This window comes from Octopus bimaculoides, chromosome 3 (assembly GCF_046866305.1).
Source record: "Octopus bimaculoides isolate indiv1 chromosome 3, ASM4686630v1, whole genome shotgun sequence".
NCBI lineage: Eukaryota > Metazoa > Mollusca > Cephalopoda > Octopoda > Octopodidae > Octopus > Octopus bimaculoides.
In genome coordinates this window covers 144,350,477-144,371,097 of record NC_142930.1, presented here as the reverse complement: position 1 = coordinate 144,371,097, position 20,621 = coordinate 144,350,477, and the positions used below count along the sequence as shown (strand labels likewise).

The following is a 20,621-nucleotide window of genomic DNA, read 5'->3' as shown; positions in this document are numbered from 1 at the left end:
ATATATTTATATATATATATTTATATATATATATTTATATATATATATATATATATATATATATTTATATATATATATATATATATATATATATATATTTATATATATATATATATATATATATATATATATTTATATATATATATATATATATATATATTTATATATATATATATATATATATATATATATATATATTTATATATATATATTTATATATATATATATATATATATATATTTATATATATATATATATATATACATCATTCTTTTAACTCTCTCAAGAATACCCAATCATAGAATGTTGTTTACTTGAAAAAAGTCTTAGAGTAATAAATTATTTTCAATTACATTAATACAATTGAGCACAATAAAGCATTCTGAATACAAACTGTGTTTCACCTTCCGTATACACTGCTAAAGAAAGCTGAGATATTGGGCACCAGCAATATACAATATACATATATATACATATATATATATATATATATATATATATATATATATATATATATATATATATATATATATATATATATATATATATATATATATATATATATACATATACACATTCTTATACATGTATATATGCAGGCATATATGTACATGCAACTACATAATCATATATCCATTTAAATACATATAAAATCACACACACACACACACATATATATGTACATATATTTGCATACAGGTATCTGTATATTTGCATACAGGTATATATATTGCGTGTGTATCGTTGGCGATTTTCTGCTTTTCCGTCTTCCCTTCTTTCTATATTTCTGATGAAGAGCTCCGCTCAAAACGTGAAATCCTCTTCCTTTTCTTTCCTTTCCTGAGCATCCAATAACACTGTACTTATTCCACGTCCTCGCGTTGTTGTCTTTTCTTGCTTGTTCATGTTTGGATTGATTATATATATATATATATATATATATATATATATATATATATATATATATATATATACATATATATATATATATATATAGCAGTGCTTAGAACGAAGTTGTGTAGCGTATGTTCGTCGCACTGATCTTGATAGAGAAAGGTGAGCAGGGAATCTGAATCAGATTTTGCCAAAAGCTTGGCGATACCTGCTCAGAGGCCTTCGCAAAGTTTTCGAAAAGTTCTGCAGACAATCAACGAGATCTTTTGCAACTGAAACCCGAGTAGCTTTTTGGTCGGCTGAAAGCAGTTTTGACTCAAACTTGGCAGACACGCGTCTCATGCCCTAATCTTCAGTGTCAATGGATTGAACTGAACCGTAACTAAACTGCACATCCGCTGATAACTCATGGATGGTAATTCGAGGATTTTCCCTCACAGCTGTACGCACATCTGCGATGTTTTTCGGCCATTTTGGAAACGTTTGAACCACATGTACATCTGTGTGTGACTCAAACGCTCCTCTCCATACACATTCTGCAACTTTGCGTAAATCTCTGAGTAGGTATTGCCATGACAACTTTCTCTGTCAAGGTCAATGCGATGATCACACGCTACACACCTTCCTCCCAAGCACTGATGTAAACAGCAGGAGTGAGCTACAATGTTAAAACTTAGTGCGCATGCATAGCAGTGTTCAGTATCAATCTGTGTCATGCAGATTTACTCTGCATGCTTTAGCTTCGTTACTAAGGCAACAGTCCGAATACATGTGTGCGAGCATATATATATATATATATTATATATATATATATATATACATATCCCGCCACACACATCAAAACACATATAAAATTTGTATAATCCAAATTATTCAGGTGCAAATGGAAATGAGATAGTGTATTCGGCTCTGTATTAGCTAGCCTGTGCTTTACAAAGTTGGGCTGTGTCGTCCTAATATATATATTTTAAAGGAAAACTTAGAGTCATTTAAATAAATTCTATTCTCATATTGCTCTTGTCCTGGTTTAATCTTATTGATGAATCCTTTAGGTCAGTGGACGAAAGAATTAATAGAATCAGAAAAACATGAAGTAGTTTGTTATGAAGTGTTACATATAGATGCAGTTTTCCAAGGATAGGAAAAAAACTATAACAATCTAGTAATTCTATTGTGTTAAAGCTATAAATCAAAATTGATTTCCCGTATTGGCTGAACGCTACACAGAGAGACCCAGTGCTGGAGTGATATTTCCTTTGTTCAACTATGGAAACATGGAAATCAAGGGTAGCGCTCAAAAGCATTTTACAGGCTCTCTGAGATTGGTAGGAGGGGAGAAGAAAGACATACGTACGTCAGGAAGCTGGTTCGAATATTTGCAGCAAAATAGATCCATCTAAACTACCCCATGAGTTAGATCATTGGTGTTAAGCCAGGAGATAAAAAAAAAGGCCACAGCGTGATTTGAATTCAGAATGAAAGAGGCCGGAAATCCCACAACACATTCTTTCGCTGCCCTAAAGTTTTCACCAGTCCATCGCCTCCTCAATTTTCAACACCAGAAGACAAAATAGACCTTTGCGATATTTGAACTAAGATTGCATGTTGCCAGAATAAATACCACAAAACATTGTATTTTGTTTGACTCTACCAATTCGCTTCTAAAAGCCCAGAAGAGAAATACTACAACGAACAAGCGATCGGCATAATCAGCATAAAAAATCTTAACACAAAAATTATATACTACTTCCATCCACTAACGCTTCATCTTATGCCTCTACCGTAATAAAATATTCACAAGCTGCTAATATATGATTTCAGACCTTTCAAAGACCCTCAACTTCATCTACAGTTAAACCAGATTCTAGCACTTCTCTTCTACGGTTTGGCACCGATTCTTCATGGAAAATCAACTATTACTATGACTTCAAGTACAAATGGTTGCTTTGAAGCCCGTTGGTTGTTCTTAGAAGAAGAAATAAAGGTTGGTAGCAGTAATTCTTTATATATTTCTTATATATACTGTTGTGGTATCAACACGTGAAAACAAAGGAAAACGTTAAAAAAAAAAAAAACTTCAATACTTCAGTAAAGTGAATATATTTACATACAATTAATAGTTTCAAGCTTAGCGATGGCTGATGGAACAAAAAATTATTCCAATAAGCAATGACAACCAGCCTGAAGAGTCGCTATTGCAGATTAATATTGTATTGATGAAAATACCAGACATCGCTACTCCTGGAGCCTGTACGTACGTAAAAAAGGTTCCAGGTGTTGTGATGTTTCCTGTTCACAGTATATAAACAGTTGCATGCACGCGCACTACACAAACACTCACCTCACTCTTTCTTTATATTTTGAACCTGTGATTATGAAATATTACTTTGCAGCTATATATTTAAAACGGTATCTTCCCAGCCATGTCATTCTAACTTTCATTCCATTACATAATGTTTTTTTTAAACATTATGTAAACAAAATTGTGCATTTCGAATAAAATTTTTTAGAGACGATTATAAGTCAGTCGTGTTTATAAATATACGTGCGTCTGTCAGTATTATGCAATGATTTATGTGAATACATTTATATACAGACACGCTCATATATATGTATGTATCTATCAATGTACCTATTACACACACACACACACACACACACACACACACACACACACACACACACACACACACACACACACACACACATAACTATATATATATATATATATATATATATATATATATATATATATATACATACATATATAACTATATATATATTTAACTATATATATATATATCTAACATTATATATATAACTATATATTTATATAATTATATATATATATATATATATATATATATATATATATATATATATATATATATATATATATATATATATATATATATAACTATATATATAACAATAATAAATCTCTGAGCGAGATATAAACAATAGCTGCACGACATCGTGAAGTATATTTGCCACCTAAATGTGGCTAACCCCAGGAAGATATCTCCTCCAGCTGGCTATTGACACACTATCTGTGCCCTATCAGTATTTGCAAGGGGAAGTCATCGTTCCCATCCCCAGCCTGACGTGATATACACAGACCCGTCATACACATGGGCGGGTATTGACCCGTCATAAGCGTGTGACAACAACATATTTTCTTTATTATGATAATGTATATTAAAAACACAGAAGGACAGTACAGGACGTTACCAATAATTGTGCTAATTGAGTTTATATAACTTTAAAAATTTGATGATATGTATATAAAATTAAAAATTTTCCACAAACTATGGCCATGAAAGCCAGCGACAACACCTCGATTCTGCCATGGGTAGAATTAAGTAGGGACAATCACGCCCAACCTCCTCACAAAATCTTTCCATTGTTTCTCATATATACTTCGCGAGCGGTGTCTTCTCTCCAGCTATATCTTGATCTTCATATGGAATCTGAAGTAGAATAGCAAACCAAGGCCGGAGATGAAGTATCCTGCCACGATTCCTTGTATTCTTGTTCTCCATGCACACTCTTTCATTAGTACGACCGTACACAGAAAACATGCCTCACCTCCTTTGAAAATCCGGTTGGCGGTACAATCTTTATCACAGACTCAACTGTTGAAATAATTTGGAAACATAACATCTAATAACCTAACGGTATGTCTTTTCTACTCCATTAATGAGATTTTACTCAATACAATGACTTAATTACTGAATTTAATTCTTTGAGCAAAATTGAAACAGCTGTAAAAGAATATGCTGAATTTTTGCAGATAATAAATTATATATATACTACATCTCCACTTTCTGAATTTTTATTTGAATATTTATAAACCAAGATTTATACTTAAACCTATTATTTTATGAATATTACTATTCATAAAAAAAGTAATTCATTGGATATGTTTATCCCTTAATGAAGTTACTTCAACCTCTGTTTAAATATATACTCTTTTACTCTTTTACTTGTTTCATTCATTTGAATGTGACCATGCTGGAGCACCGCCTTTTGTCGAGAAAATCGACCCCAGGACTTATTCTGTGTAAGCCTAGTACTTATTCTCTCGGTCTCTTTTGCCGAACTGCTAAGTTACCGGGACGTAAGCACACTAGCATCGGTTATCAAGCGATGTTGGGGGGACAAACACAGACGCACAAACATACACACACACACACACACACACACACACACACACACACACACATATATATATATATATATATATATATATATATATATACATATACACGACGGGCTTCTTTCAATTTCCATCTACCAAATCCACTCACAAGACTTTGGTCGGCCCGAGGCTATAGTAGAAGACACTTGCTCAAGGTGCCACGCAGTGGGACTAAACCCGGAACCATGTGGTTAGTAAGCAAGCTACTTACCACACAGCCACTCCTACGCCTATATATATATATATATATATATATATATATATATATATATATATATATATATATATATATATATATATATATATATATATATATATATATATATATATATATATATATATATATATATATATATATATATATATATATATATATATATATATATATACAATCATATATGAGCACAGGACGTCAGCAACGGTGCAAATAACATACACATGAGAGCTAGATGCAAGACGTGGTCAGTAATTACAGGACATAAATGGTTGAAACAAGTAAACAACGAGAAAAAAAATGGGAAACAGCTGTCTATCTTTCGAGCATTCAAATGACAATATGTGTTTTCAAAGGCAGTAGCTCCCATAAATTTTTTAATGAAATTTAGGATTTATTGAGGGTGAAAGGTGGGAACAAAAAAATAACAGTGGAGACATACAAGGAAACCGAACACGACTATCTTTCTCTTCCTGCTCGGACGTCAAAATGACTGGACGTTTGTTCTCTTTCCCTTCTATCTTTTTTCTTTTCAAAAAAATCTCTCTCTCAGCGTTCACTATTCTCCTTTCGTTCCGGTTTAACCACCCTCCTTGTCTGTTTTTCTTGTATTAATTCGTAGGTTGAGGAGTATATTCGAAACATATTGCAGTCAACACCCGTTGCTAGTAAAACCAGCAGCAAACCTGGAACTTGTTCTGGGAGGCCTAGGGTGGGAGAATAAAGGATGCGTGTCCAGGACATCGAGGCAGGCACAAGAAAGAATATCTGTTAGCGATTGGGAGAATAATGTAATGACAGTTGCTTCTGATAGGGAAATATGAAGGAAGATCTGAGGGATCTAATCTCATGATTCTCCAATGGAGAGCAGACGGAGAAGTTGGATGGTGAAACACTATAGATAAGATTCTGTTGTTCCGTAGATAAGGGATTCTTTTTTGTGGTGAAAATTGAACTCAACACTACATATTAAATAGGCTAAAGGAATGACTCGTCAAATCCCCAATAATATTATTAATACCATACAGTACTTATTTACAGTTGAGCAGGCATGACCATTTCAATGTTGTATCATGACCATTTCAATATTGTATCGTATGAACTATTGATCGCTCGGACGTTTTCTTGCTATCGTTTGCGTTCGAATAACTACACTTTATTTCGGATATTTTTTAACAAAAGAAATTGTTTCGTTTCAGTTGATGTTTGATGAAATACTTAGCAGCTTTGAATCTGGAGATTTTGTTTCTCAAGTAAGTAGCATATTGATTGATTTTGACTTGTCGAAATGATTTCAGATTCACAGGGATTGAGAAAATAGAAATTATGTTTTTATGAATTTTCAGCAATAAAAATAAAACAGTAAAATATTCTGAATTTATACTTCTTGAACAAATCTAAACATAGGAACTTGTTTTGATGATCATATATTTTAGTCTCACTTTGTTTTCCAAAATAGAAACTTTGCAATCTGTTTGTAGATTCTGCACTAAGCAATATAAACAATATTCCAGTTTATTTTCTCGCTTCTTTAGAAGTTTATTAACTGATTTTCTGGCAGCAGTAATCTGTAATCAACGTAACATAGGCCCACAAATTACTCATCCTAATAATGTTTCCCAATTCGGAAATATTACCTATAGAATAACCCATTAAAGTATATCAAAAGGTAAATATTTATTCATCTTAAATTCGACGCATCTCTGTGTCTAGTGAGACCGCGGATCGGCATCTGAAGGTTTCCTATAGAAGGTGCAGATCTTGGCAATATTCTAATGAAAGAGTATTAGATGCCTCTGGATTAAAGTATCCTCTTTCTACGTCGCAGTTGTCACAGGAATTGGCGAAGTTTGGTATAGCTTGTTAGCAGCGTTGTCGTTAGAGTTGTTGTCAAAACGTAAAGAGCCAGAACAGTTACTGCATCAGACCGATGCACTAGCAAATTTGACAGTTTTTCAGCCACTAGAGTAGTACTGTATTTATCAACCCCGAAGAAAATGAAAGGCAAATTTGACCTCGGTGGAATTTGAAGTAAGAGTATAAAATCCGGACTACGACAAAGCGTTCTTTCCTATGCTTTAACAACTCAAACTTCTCACTAAATACTTGTTTGATAAATAAAGGAGTCAATTGGTGGAGTTGTTAGAATGTCAGATGTAATGCTTTTCCTTAGCGTTCCCGCTCTGTGAGCTCTGAATTCAAATCCTACCGAAGTCTACTTGGCCTTTAAGACTTATAAAGTCCCAACAAGTTACTGCTGTCGATTTTTCTTCTCTTCTCACACACTCCTCCCCCTCTCTCTCTTTCATACACACTCTTTCTCGCTGGAAGAAATTGGAGGTGATCAGATAAGAATAATGTGCCGAACTAGGTTTAAATAGTCAAATACGATGTCTTGACCGCACGCTTCCCTACGTCTCCGTCAAAATTTACTGAGGACCATCACTTCACCTGTGTGATAAACTGAATTAATTGAATAATTTTGGATTCCCAGGTATACTCATTAGCTGTTAATGGACCTTATTGACTTCACGTAGTAGAAGAATGGAATTTTGGCGTTCATGCCTTTCCAAAAGAATGAAACTGACTAACTGAAATAAGTAATAACAGCGATTACACCAATAATATGTTGATGAATAATTGATCATATATTTATATATTCATAGAAACATTTCCGTTGTTTTCTTTGTTATCTTCTCACACTTTTACAACGTAAATTGAGAAATAGGCAAAACTGAAATTAATTTATGTGCATTTAGTATTTTAGCATATATTTAAGGCAATTCAACCTAGAGCAATGTTACTTCTGTTGTATTTAGAACAGTTGTAAATGTTCTAAGAAATGTAGCTTTTCGGAAGAGTGACACTATCAGAATAAAGTCTTACAAGCTTATTCTTCCCTCTCTCCCCACTTTCTCTAGTCCTTCTCTTTCAAAATATTTACTAGTTCACATAATATGACTATTTCAACACCAATGTCTTGAAGTAAATCTTGGAGTTTAAAACTGCTTTATCGTTCTACAAGTATAAATAGACACAGCTGGAATGAACATTAAATCATTTTGAATGGAAAAAAGGAAAACAGTATTCTCGTGATAGATTCTCCTACATATTGTGAAAGATACATTTGTATAAAAAAGAAACAGGAAAGGGGAAAATGTTTCATTAGATTTTATTCTTACGTCTGAATGTAAAACGGGACGGAATCTCTCCGTAATTGTATACCATCGTTAATTGGTCTGACAGCGATGTGAAAGTCGAGACAAATCACTATCATGGAGGTGAGAATGTATCGCAATAAAGAAAAAGAAAGATGTTTGTTTTCTATTATTTAAAATCACAAGTTCTTGGAAACTTTTGCTCAGTATTTTTATTTCCACCTATCAACTGTTCAGTATTCCTAAGAGTGATGATAAGAGAAAAAATACTCTTATACATTTTATAACTTTTTATCACCGACTATTTCATTTAGAACACAATATACAGTAACAATTTAATGCAAATGAATTATAAGAGTTTCGTAAAACTTTCTTTCCTAACATGACTTGGAATAATTATTAAAATATTTTTTTCATTTCCAGCAAGATCTAATCTCTTCCAGACGACAGTTTTGTATAACTGGATCTTGTTTAATATTCAAGGTAAAACTTGTCATTTTCTATTGTCGTCTTTTTATTTAATTATATATGGTACATATTAACAGTATGTGATGTAGTTGAAGCAGCTTGGAAAATAAATTATCATGTCATATGTTTGATAGCTTGGGCAGTGTCTATATTTGATCACTTTACGTATGAACCAGTATAGCTTTAAAGCAATCGTACATACCAAGCCATATTTAGGTAATCGCCTTTGTAGTTTCTCAGTCGCTTCAAATAACCTTCTCAGACATTTAAAATGATCTTTTAATTTAAACATGTTTGTTGTTGTTGTCAGTGACCATTACTTTTAAAATATTATTAAATTTTGTATCTAAACGATTTAAGGTGAAAAAAAAAAAAAAAAGCAAAACAGATAGGCATATTTGTAGCATTTAGTAAATCAAGAATAATGACATTTATTCTAGAAAATGACATTTATGATGACCTTTCTTCCGGAAAATGTCCAAATCTTTATTTAACTGCTGTTACAATTCGTAGAGTAAAATAGTTTTATAAAGCTTCCAGATTATGAAGATGACAGTACAACTTAGAAATATTAACTGTTTCAAACGATCTATAAAAAGCCAACTTAATTAACTCAATTGGTAACATAATTCAGCAAAGATGAATAAAGGGTACACAGGTATTTTTATTCACTTAGAAATTTAATTTAATTTTTGTTTATTCTTCATGGATTATATATCATTGTTATTATGAAACTGGTTATTAATGTCAAAACCAAACATTTACTTTATAACTAGGAATACTCCATAATGTACTAGCTCCAACAATTGAAGAAGCTATTATGTGGTCTGTTAGCATGCTAGAAATAGCAATCAAATTTCAACATCACATCATAACGTCTTAAAATGGAAGGACAAATCTGATAAAGAAATGAGTTACTCTTGGTTTTTGGTTATAGTTCAGCATGATCAGTACTTATCTGGGGGTAAACGACAATATCAGCATATCAGTACATGCTCCTCAGGAGTCTTTAGCAAAGTATACCGTTGAAAACATCTGAACACATCTTCGGTTCTTTTCCCTGCAACGTTTTTGCTTGCAGACATTACCTGGGAGATATTTAGGCTGAGCATCAGACACATCAATTTCAACAATTTATAGAAGTTGTAGAAATCACACAACCTGTTTTATGCCCCTCTTTCATTTATACATTCATCACCAATGCTGTAAATTATGGACATGATTTGATTGATAGTGTACAATATTTTCATTTGATTATCATTCCTGCCGACCAAAATAATCATAAACAAAACTTACGTAGTAAGAGACATTAGGGCAACTAATTTTTGTAGTTTCTTTCCTCAGTCATTTCTAATAACTTTCTATGACATCTAATGTACTTATTTGTGGAGGCGCAATGGCCCAGTGGTTAGGGCAGTGGACTCGCGGTCATAGGATCGCGGTTTCGATTCCCAGACCGGGCGTTGTGAGTGTTTATTAAGCGCGAAAACACCTAAAAGCCCCACGAGGCTCCGGCAAGGGATGGTGGCGAACCCTGCTGTACTTTTTCACCACAACTTCCTCTCACTATTACTTCCTGTTTCTGTTGGGTCTGTAATTCAATGGGTCAGCCTTGTCACATTGTGTCACACTGAATATCCCCGAGAACTACGTTAAGGGTACACGTGTCTGTGGAGTGCTCAGCCACTTGCACGTTAATTTCACGAGCAGGCTGTTCCGTTGATCGGATCGACTGGAACCCTCGACGTCGTAAGCGACGGAGTGCCAACAACAACAACAACAACAACAACAACAACAACAACAATGTGCTTATTTAATTTAAGATATGTTGTCATTGACCATTTGTTTTAAAGTATCACTCAGTCACGATGTTTAAAGTCTTCTACGCCAACGCACATGGCCTAGTGTTTAGAGTGTTCAGATCACAGTCGTAGCTTCGATTCCTAGACCAGTAGCATTTCGTTTTCTCCAGCAACCCGCTTTTTACGTTGTTCCATTCTACTCAGCTGAAGATGAATACTAGCCGAATGCTAGTATTCACTCCCTCGAACACTCAGTCACTCAAGCTGCCATATCCTGAATGTTTTAAAAGTTCAAAGAGTAGGAGTTCCGAGTAGGTGTCTGTGTCTGTCTGCAACTTCATAGATACCTAAGCTAATAAATGAAATCTTGGTATATGCTGGTAGCTCATCCTAGCTTGTGAATGACGACTAAGTTTACTTAGTGTTTCTATAGCAATACTCATTTATATAGTAATGGGTCATCAACATTTTGAGCGATAATTCCTTTGGGTACTGGCTTCACACCTGGCCGATGACACGATGTTAAACTACGATCTCGCTGCAGGTACGAGGTTTCAGCACCTCTCTTCTCAGTCATTCACGCTCTTTTTGCTCGGTGGCTAATAACATTTCTACATTAACTTAGATCGTCTAAGATAAAGGTGCATGTCTCTGGATGCAGGCTTAGCTAGGTGGAGGTGCTTGTCTCCCCCTTGTAAACATAAGGAAGCAGGAAATGTGTCAAGGCCGACAGGAAGCTGCACCGCTTCCTAAGTCTAACCAACAGTAGTATTATTCCCTTCAAGGAACTGTCACGTTAAGTTGACAGCATACAACTACTTTAAAAACTTTCCGTTCTGTACTTTACCAGATGTAACAACTTGTCCTGAACTTTTGCAAGTGTAATAACTTGTCCTGTACTTTTCCAGATTTATAATCTTAAGACTATTATTTCTCTTGCTCGCATTTTTCCACGTAATAATTATATACATAATTATATTAAGGGGATCAGGAAAAACCTTCACCGACACTCTAAAAGATAAATGTCAATGACACTAAAAAAACACCGTAAGTCTTTTTCATTGATTTCAGCCCCAAATTGGTTCCCATACACAATTAACTGTGAAGTACTATTTATTATTTTTTATTTACCCGCTTACAACCTGTGCTGTGGGAGATTTACAGCGATTTTTTAGTGCCATTGGTATTTATCTTTTAGCGTGTCGGTGAAAGTTTTTCTTAATCCCTTTAATATAATTATGTATATAGTTATGTATGTTTATGTGTATATATATATATATATATATATATATATAATACAGAATGGGACAAGAACGCAAAACACCCGGACAGTTAGGTGATACAAGAAAGGGACAAAATATCCAGATAGACGATACAAAGAAAACACGGACAGGTCATTCGGAGTTTTCTCTCTTCAGTTGAGATCCAGATTATCTTTGCAATTTCGGCTGGTTATTCTCGATATTGCTCCAATTTGGCCAGCCCCAAGGAAAAACTAAGCTAAGTGCATTAGATTCCCTGGAAGAAAGCAGCGAATGTGTGTGTATATATGTATATATATATATATATATATATATATATATATATATATATATATATATATATATATGTCACTGGCAACCGCTGTTGCTTTGTTTACGTCCCCGTAACTCAGCGGTTCACAAAAGATTATGGATAGAATAAGAAACAAATTAGAAAAATAAATACTGGGGCACTTTATTCGACTAAATCCTTTAAAGCAGTGTCCCAGCACGGCCGTATCTAATTATTTGCAGCAACTAAAATCAATTTTTGCTTTCTATAGGGTCATGTAATATGCAGTCACTTGGAAACATCGGATTTGCTTGACGCTTGGCTCCTATGTCAAAGCCTTGGATTGGTGTCTTTCAGTCAGGAACATAATTTCAGCGAGTTAATTGTTTGGCATGAAGTGTTCTTATCGCGTCTTCAAAACGCTAATGAAATGCTGTTGCCTGCAGGATACAATCGGAAACCAGAGAAATGTTTCATTTTCATTGTTGGGCAGGTATGTATAAAGCCATTTTCTTTTAGCATTGATTAAATATACACCTATATTTCATCAGCATTAAATCTATTTAAACGAATCTATTTATCTCAAAATAAATAAATGGACAAATAGACAAATAAATAAATAAATATAATCCTATCTGCTACAGGCACAAAGCCTGAATTTTTGTGGGTAGAGGCATAGTCGATTAAATTGACCCAACTAATACTTATTTTATCGACCCCTAAAGGACGAAAGACAGTAGACCTCAGGAGAATTTGAAATCAGATGAAATATAGCTAATCATTCCGTCCGGCGTACAAACAATTTTGCTTGCTCGCCGCCTCAATAATAATAATAATAATAGTAATAATAATAATAATAATAATAATAATAATAATAATAATAATAATAATAATTGCTCAATGATGCACAGTATGGTTATAAAATATTTGATAAAAGTATAAATCATCTCATTTACATGGATGATTTAAAGCTCTTTGCAAAAAATGACCAACAACTCAAAGGCCTACTAGCGATTGTTAAACAATTCAGTGATGACATCAGGATGCAATTTGGCCTTGATAAATGTGCAAAAGCTACCTTTATCAAAGGAAAAATGACAAATACATCTAATGTGAACCTTGACCAGCAAAATGTCATAAAAGAGTTAGAACCAGCGGAGAGCTACAAATACCTAGGGGTAATTGAAGGGGACAATATCAAGCACTCAGTGATGAGGGAAAGGATCAGAAGAGAATGTTATCGCAGGGTGAGAGCAATACTGAAGACAGAGCTGAACGCGAGAAACAGGATCGAAGCGATCAATGCTCTAGCCATACCAGTCGTGACTTACAGTTTCAACATCGTTAACTGGTCAATTACTGAAATATGTAATGTTGACAGAAAAATACGAAAACTGTTGACAATGCATAGAATGCACCACCCTAAGGCAGATATAGAACGTCTTTATCTGCCAAGAAAAGAAGGAGGCCGAGGACTTTTACAGCTGGCATTATCAATGAAGGTAGCCACAATTGGCCTAGACACCTATCTGAAAAACTCTGAGGACTGGATGCTAAAACTTGTCTTAAAATATGAAAGCAAGAAAGCATCTTACTCAGTAACAAAACAGGCAAAGGAATATCTAAGTGAATTCCAATTGCAACAAATTCAAGAATTAGACGAACTAGAAACACCTGCAGAAAAAGCTAAGCGCTTGAAAACCCGTGCTAAAATTGCTGCCTTAGCTATTATGACTGAAAAATGGCATGGAAAACCTGTCAATGGCAAATACCCAAAGAGAGCGAATAATGCAGATATTGACAAAGCCCTTACCCACCAATGGTTAATGGCTTCTGGCTTGAAATCAAAAACAGAGGGGTTTATCATAGCAGCCCAAGATCAATGCCTACCTACAAAGAACTACCAGGCCAACATATTAAAGAACGGCAGCTCCCCATTATGTCGTGTATGCCAACAACAAAATGAGACCATCGATCATGTTGTCTCCATGTGCAGTCTGCTTGCGCCTACAGAGTATCTCAACAGGCATGATAGAGCAGCACAATATATTCACTGGGTAATATGCAAAAACCTGGACTTGCCCCATGATAAAAACTGGTGGGAACACAAACCACCCCCAGTACTTGAAAATGATCACATTGCACTCCTCTGGAACTTCACCATTCAAACTGACAGAAAGATAGACGCAAATAGGCCAGACATCATACTGAAAGACTTCAGACAAAAATCATGCCTCCTCATTGATATGACTGTCCCAATCGATATAAACGTATCTGTCAAGACCTACCAAAAACTGAGCAAATATAAAGATCTTGAAATAGAAATTAGCAAAATGTGGAATCTGAAGACGAAAACAATACCTATTGTCATAGGTGCCCTGGGAATGACAGCGAAACGGGCTGATTACTACCTAGATCAGATTCCAGGAAACCCCAAAATGGCTGAAGTTCAAAAGATAGTGCTCATGGGAACTGCCCATATCCTACGTAAAATACTGTCTATGTGATCTCAAATTTTAAAGCAAACACATAATTTTCTTATGGTTTCTTAAACATTCACTTGAACAAAACTGTACAAATCCAAATATATGGTACTCTAGGCATAACACCTACATGAACTTCTAACTTGTTGTCTCTTGAGGTCTCTGGGTGAGACTTGGATCCAACTTGTACAAATGCAAAACAAAAGTCAAACATAAAATAATAATAATAATGATAATAATAATAATAATAACAACAACAATCACTTCTACTAAAGGCACATTTTGTGGGGAGGGGACTAGTCAATTACGTCGAACCCATTGTGTAACTGGTACTTAATTTATCGACCCCGAAAGGATGAAAGGCGAAGTCGGCCGTCGTCAAATTTGAACTTAGAACGTAAAGACGGACGAAATACTGCTAAGCATTTTGCCCGGCGTGCTAACTATTCTGCCTACTCACCACCTTAATAATAAGTAGGAGGAGACCCCCTTCGGTCATAAATGACCATGGGATTACATCTAGAAAGTTACCCTCCGAGGTAAGGTTGTTTGTGGAAGGCCAGTAGTCGCCCATGCATACCAGCCACACCACTGATGTTATCCAAGGGAAAGGCCGATACAGCTTGGCACCAGTGATGTCGCAACTCATTTCTACAGCTGAGTTAACTGGAGCAACGTGAAATAAAGTGTCTTGCTGAAGACACAACACGCAGCCCGGTCCGGGAATTGAACTCACAACCTCACGGTCGAGGCTCTAACCACTGAGCCATGATCCTTCACTTAATAATAATAATAATAATAATAATAATAATAATAATAATCCTTTCTACTATAGGCACAAGGCCCGAAATGTTTTGGTGGGAGGGGGCCAGTTGATTAGATTGACCCCAATAGGCAACAGGTGCTTACTTTATCGACCCTGAAAGGATGAAAGGCAAAATCGACATCGGCGGAATTTGAACTCAGAACGTAAAGACGGACGAAATGCCGTTAAGCATTTTGCCCAGTATGCTAACGATTCTGTCAGCTCACCGCCTTAAAAAAAAAAAAAAAAAAAATAATAATAATAACAGAAACAGAGGGGTTTATCATAGCAGCCCAAGATCAATACCTACCTACAAAGAACTACCAGATCAGCATATTAAAGAACGGCAGCTCCCCATTATGTCGTATATGCCAACAACAAAATGAGACCATCGATCATGTTGTCTCCATGTGCAGTCTGCTTGCGCCTACATAGTATCTCAACAGGCATGATAGAGCTGCACAATATATTCACTGGGTAATATGCAAAAACCTGAACCTGCCCCATGATAAAAACTGGTGGGAACACAAACCACCCCCAGTGCTTGAAAATGATCACATCGCACTCCTCTGGAACTTCACCATTCAAACTGACAGAAAGATAGACGCAAATAGGCCAGACATCATACTGAAAGACTTCACACAAAAATCATACCTCCTCATTGATATGACTGTCCCAATTGATATAAACGTATCTGTCAAGACCTACCAAAAACTGAGCAAATATAAAGATCTTGAAATAGAAATTAGCAAAATGTGGAACCTGAAGACTAAAACAATACCTATCGTCATATGTGCCCTGGGAATGACAGCGAAAGGGCTGATTACTACCTAGCTCAGATATCAGGAAACCCCAAAATGGCTGAAGTTCAAAAGATAGTACTCATGGGAACTGCCCATATCCTACGTAAAATACTGTCTATGTGTTCTCAAATTTTAAAACAAACACATAATTTTCTTATGGTTTCTTAAACATTCTCTAGAACAACACTATGTACAAATCCAAATATATGGTACCCTAGGCATAACACCTACATGAACTTCTAACTTGTTGTCTCTTGAGGTCTCTGGGTGAGACTTGTACAAATGTAAAGCAAAAGTCAAACATAAAATAATAATAATAATAACAATGATGATGATGTTGATGCTGATGATATCATCATCTTCATAATTATTTACCGGAGCAGCAAGGAATTTTAAGATGACATGCTTTAAGCTGTCTAGATTATATCGGAATATTTTAACTTTGTAAGGATAATACGTCTTTATAAAACAATAAATGTAATGTATGTGTCTATCTATTCTAGCCTCCAAACACTGATTCTCAGCTCCGTGCGGGCAAAATCACCTACACATATATTTATTAAGTCCAACAAAATGTTTTGAGTGCTACTTCCGTTTCCTCACCTGTTTATATATATATATATATATATATATATATATATATATATATATATATATATATATATTACAAATTAAAAGGGTAAAGGATTATCAATTTATTAATTAATAATTCAATTAACAATTAATAATTTTTACCAAGCCCATCGGTATGAAAGCACCATTATTGGTGGAGAACTTATTTAAAAGCTCATATATATTTATAAACATAATTAAGGGATCAGCAAATATTTGCTTCACCATATACCGAAGTTCAGAAATAGCAGTTAAAAAAGCTGAGAATCCCACAGATAGCATCACCTGAACTTCGGTATATGGTGAAGCAAATATTTGCTGATCCCTTAATTATGTTTATATATATATATATATATATATATATATATATATATATATATATATATATATATATATGAGTAACAGTAGAGGTACAAGTGTCAATCCATTACGGCCGTTTCTAACGACTCCTTCAATTGATTAATGAAATATTACATAATTGTAAAGAAACCCGTTTTCGTTAGATGAATTCATAAACTTCAAAATAAAGGACATTCGAAATGATTTAACATAGCTAAAATCCACTGACCAAAAACATTTATAGTGATTCTGCTACTATTTCAGTATACAGAATGAATTTACCGGAATAGTGTATATTTGATTACAACAAAGAAATTCAGAGGTTAGGAGAGTATATTTATTTACCTGTCTCGGAATCTGCCCTTCATAAATGTTAGGGACCGGATATTTAATATAACGTACATGTCTGAATAGCTCAAGCGTGGATTTCTTCACCCAGCCAGGTCTAATTCTCTGTATACATTGCAGAAGTATCATCCGGCCGGTGCTTATGTATCAAGTTTGATATTTCCATAATACTTTTGTTGTGTGTGTGTATATCATTCTATCGAGGTGTATCAATTTAAGTACCTAATTCAGCTGAATCTTATATATATATATATATATATATATAGTTATCGCCAAGCCAACATGGCAGTCCCAAAATTAGGACGAAAGCTGCCGTGAATTAGCTCCAAGAAGCCATCGCCTCTAGCTAGCTATGTGACACACGAAACCTGTGCCCTTTATAACCTTCGAACAGGGGAGGTCAGCAGTGTCCCCCTGCTGGTTTGGCATCTGCAGACTAGTTTCAGGGTGTTGCCCCTTGTCAATGCAGAGCAGCCAAGCCCTAGCCAGGCGGCGCTGCTGACTATCTGTTCGAAAGTTATTTATCTAATTTCAGTGGAATCTATCCAATGGTTTTCAGAAATAGAGTTATTAATATTTCTAAGTCTCTCTAAAGGAGACTACGACAGCGGTACTGGAAATTAATAGTTATCGCCAAGGCAACATGGCAGTCCCAAAATTAGGACGAAAGCTGCCGTGAATTAGCTCCAAGAAGCCATCGCCTCTAGCTAGCTATGTGACACACGAAACCTGTGTCCTTTATAACCTTCGAACAGGGGAGGTCAGCAGGGGAGGGCAACACCCTGAAACTAGTCTGCAGATGCCAAACCAGCAGGGGGACACTGCTGACCTCCCCTGTTCGAAGGTTATAAAGGGCACAGGTTTCGTGTGTCACATAGCTAGCTAGAGGCGATGGCTTCTTGGTGCTAATTCACGGCAGCTTTCGTCCTAATTTTGGGACTGCCATGTTGGCTTGGTGATAACTATTAATTTCCAGTACCGCTGTCGTAGTCTCCTTTAGAGAGACTTAGAAATATTAATAACTCTATTTCTGAAAACCAGTGGATAGATTCCACTGAAATTAGATAAATAACTTTCGAACAGATAGTCAGCAGCGCCGCTTGGCTAGGGCTTGGCTGCTCTGCATTGACAAGGGGCAACACCCTGAAACTAGTCTGCAGATGCCAAACCAGCAGGGGGACACTGCTGACCTCCCCTGTTCGAAGGTTATAAAGGACACAGGTTTCGTGTGTCACATAACTAGCTAGAGGCGATGGCTTCTTGGAGCTAATTCACGGCAGCTTTCGTCCTAATTTTGGGACTGCCATGTTGGCTTGGCGATAACTATTAATTTCCAGTACCGCTGTCGTAGTCTCCTTTAGAGAGACTTAGAAATATTAATAACTCTCTCTCTATATATATATAAATTTAATGAATGGAGTAAAACGCATATGTTAACTGCATACTTTTATTTCCAACATATGTTTCGAAGATTACAAATTATACCTTCCATAGGAATCGGCGATGTTAAAAATGTAGTCTTCTCTTCAGGGAAATGCATGGGAACCAGCTTAAACGTAAGACATTTTAACCGAATATGCGAACTATAGTAATAACCTTCTCCAACTATAGTTCGCATATTCGGTTAAAATGTCTTACGTTTAAGCTGGTTCCCATGCATTTCCCTGAAGAGAAGATTACATTTTTAACATCGCCGATTCCTATGGAAGGTATAATTTGTAATCTTCGAAACATATGTTGGAAATAAAAGTATACAGTGAACATATGCGTTTTACTCCATTCATTAAATTTATATATACTCATGTACCCAAAATATCAAGGAGTTTCTACCTCATTAACAGGAGTTACACCACAGTTATTTTGTGATCTTTGCTACCCTGGTATCTATTAACCAATTTATTTTCTCCGAGTTATTTATTAACTAGGAGAAAATAAAAACAGATAATATATATATATATATATATATATATATATATATATATATATATATATATATATATATATATATATATATATCTATGTATATATATGGTAGGACCTCCTTCAGTCATAAATGACCATGGAATGTTGCTCTCCGTTATGTTATCATTATTATTATTATTATTATTATTATTCAGATCACTGCCTGGAATCGAACTCGGAATCTTAGGGTTAATAGCCCGCGCTCTTAACCACTACGCCGTGTGCCCGTAGTGGTTAAGAGCACGGGCTACTAACCCCAAGATTCCGAGTTCGATTCCAAGCAGTGATCTGAATACTACAACAACAACAACAACAACAACAACTACTACTACTACTACTACTACTACTACTAATACTACTACTACTACTAATAATAATAATAATCACAACATCGAAAAATACCTGAGGAATGAGAACCCAGGTTCGAAATTTCCCCAAGACACCTGATGAAGGCTGGAGGTTGTATCAGCCGAAGCGTTGTGTTAACAACAAACAAGATCGACATTAGTTTGATTATATTCCTGCTACTCAGCAGCTCGGCAAAAGAGGCCAATCGAATAAGTACAAGACTTAGCAAAAATAAGTACCGGTTGGACTCAGGAATATTATGTTGATGGATATATTGTCAGGCTAATGTTTTTGTCAGTATTTAGGATATTTCCGAATCAGTACTTCAGAATCGAAATTTGAAATACATCCTTCAGCCTGCAGAAATCTTCTATTATAAAAATTACTTACATGAAGTATTTCTAAAATTTTTATTTAAAAAAAATACAAAAAAACCGTTTTTTTCATTGCTTGAACATAACTTTTGTTGCAACGTTTTCCTTCTTTTTACAAGTCACTGATAGAATATATTTGTAAAAATTGCCTTTTAATTTGTAAAGACTGAACAGATCCAGCTATGTGGAAAAAAATTGTCCTTCAACATCAAAAACTGGTGTTATCCGAACGATGTCATGTGAAAAGCGCAATTGCTAACTTGAATGATTTACGAGA

General features: G+C 35.0%; 1 protein-coding gene across 1 annotated transcript in view; it reads left to right on the top strand.

The window, feature by feature from the left end:
* LOC106870461 (protein inturned) overlaps window positions 1-20,621 on the top strand; it is a 121,869-nt gene that overhangs the window by 49,637 nt on the left and 51,611 nt on the right. Inside the window, exons 8-11 of the mRNA XM_089349751.1 lie at window positions 2,716-2,878; window positions 6,509-6,562; window positions 8,891-8,950; window positions 12,542-12,763. Of these exons, the coding sequence (XP_089205877.1) occupies window positions 2,716-2,878; window positions 6,509-6,562; window positions 8,891-8,950; window positions 12,542-12,763 (499 nt within the window). The remainder of the gene's footprint in view (window positions 1-2,715; window positions 2,879-6,508; window positions 6,563-8,890; window positions 8,951-12,541; window positions 12,764-20,621) is intronic.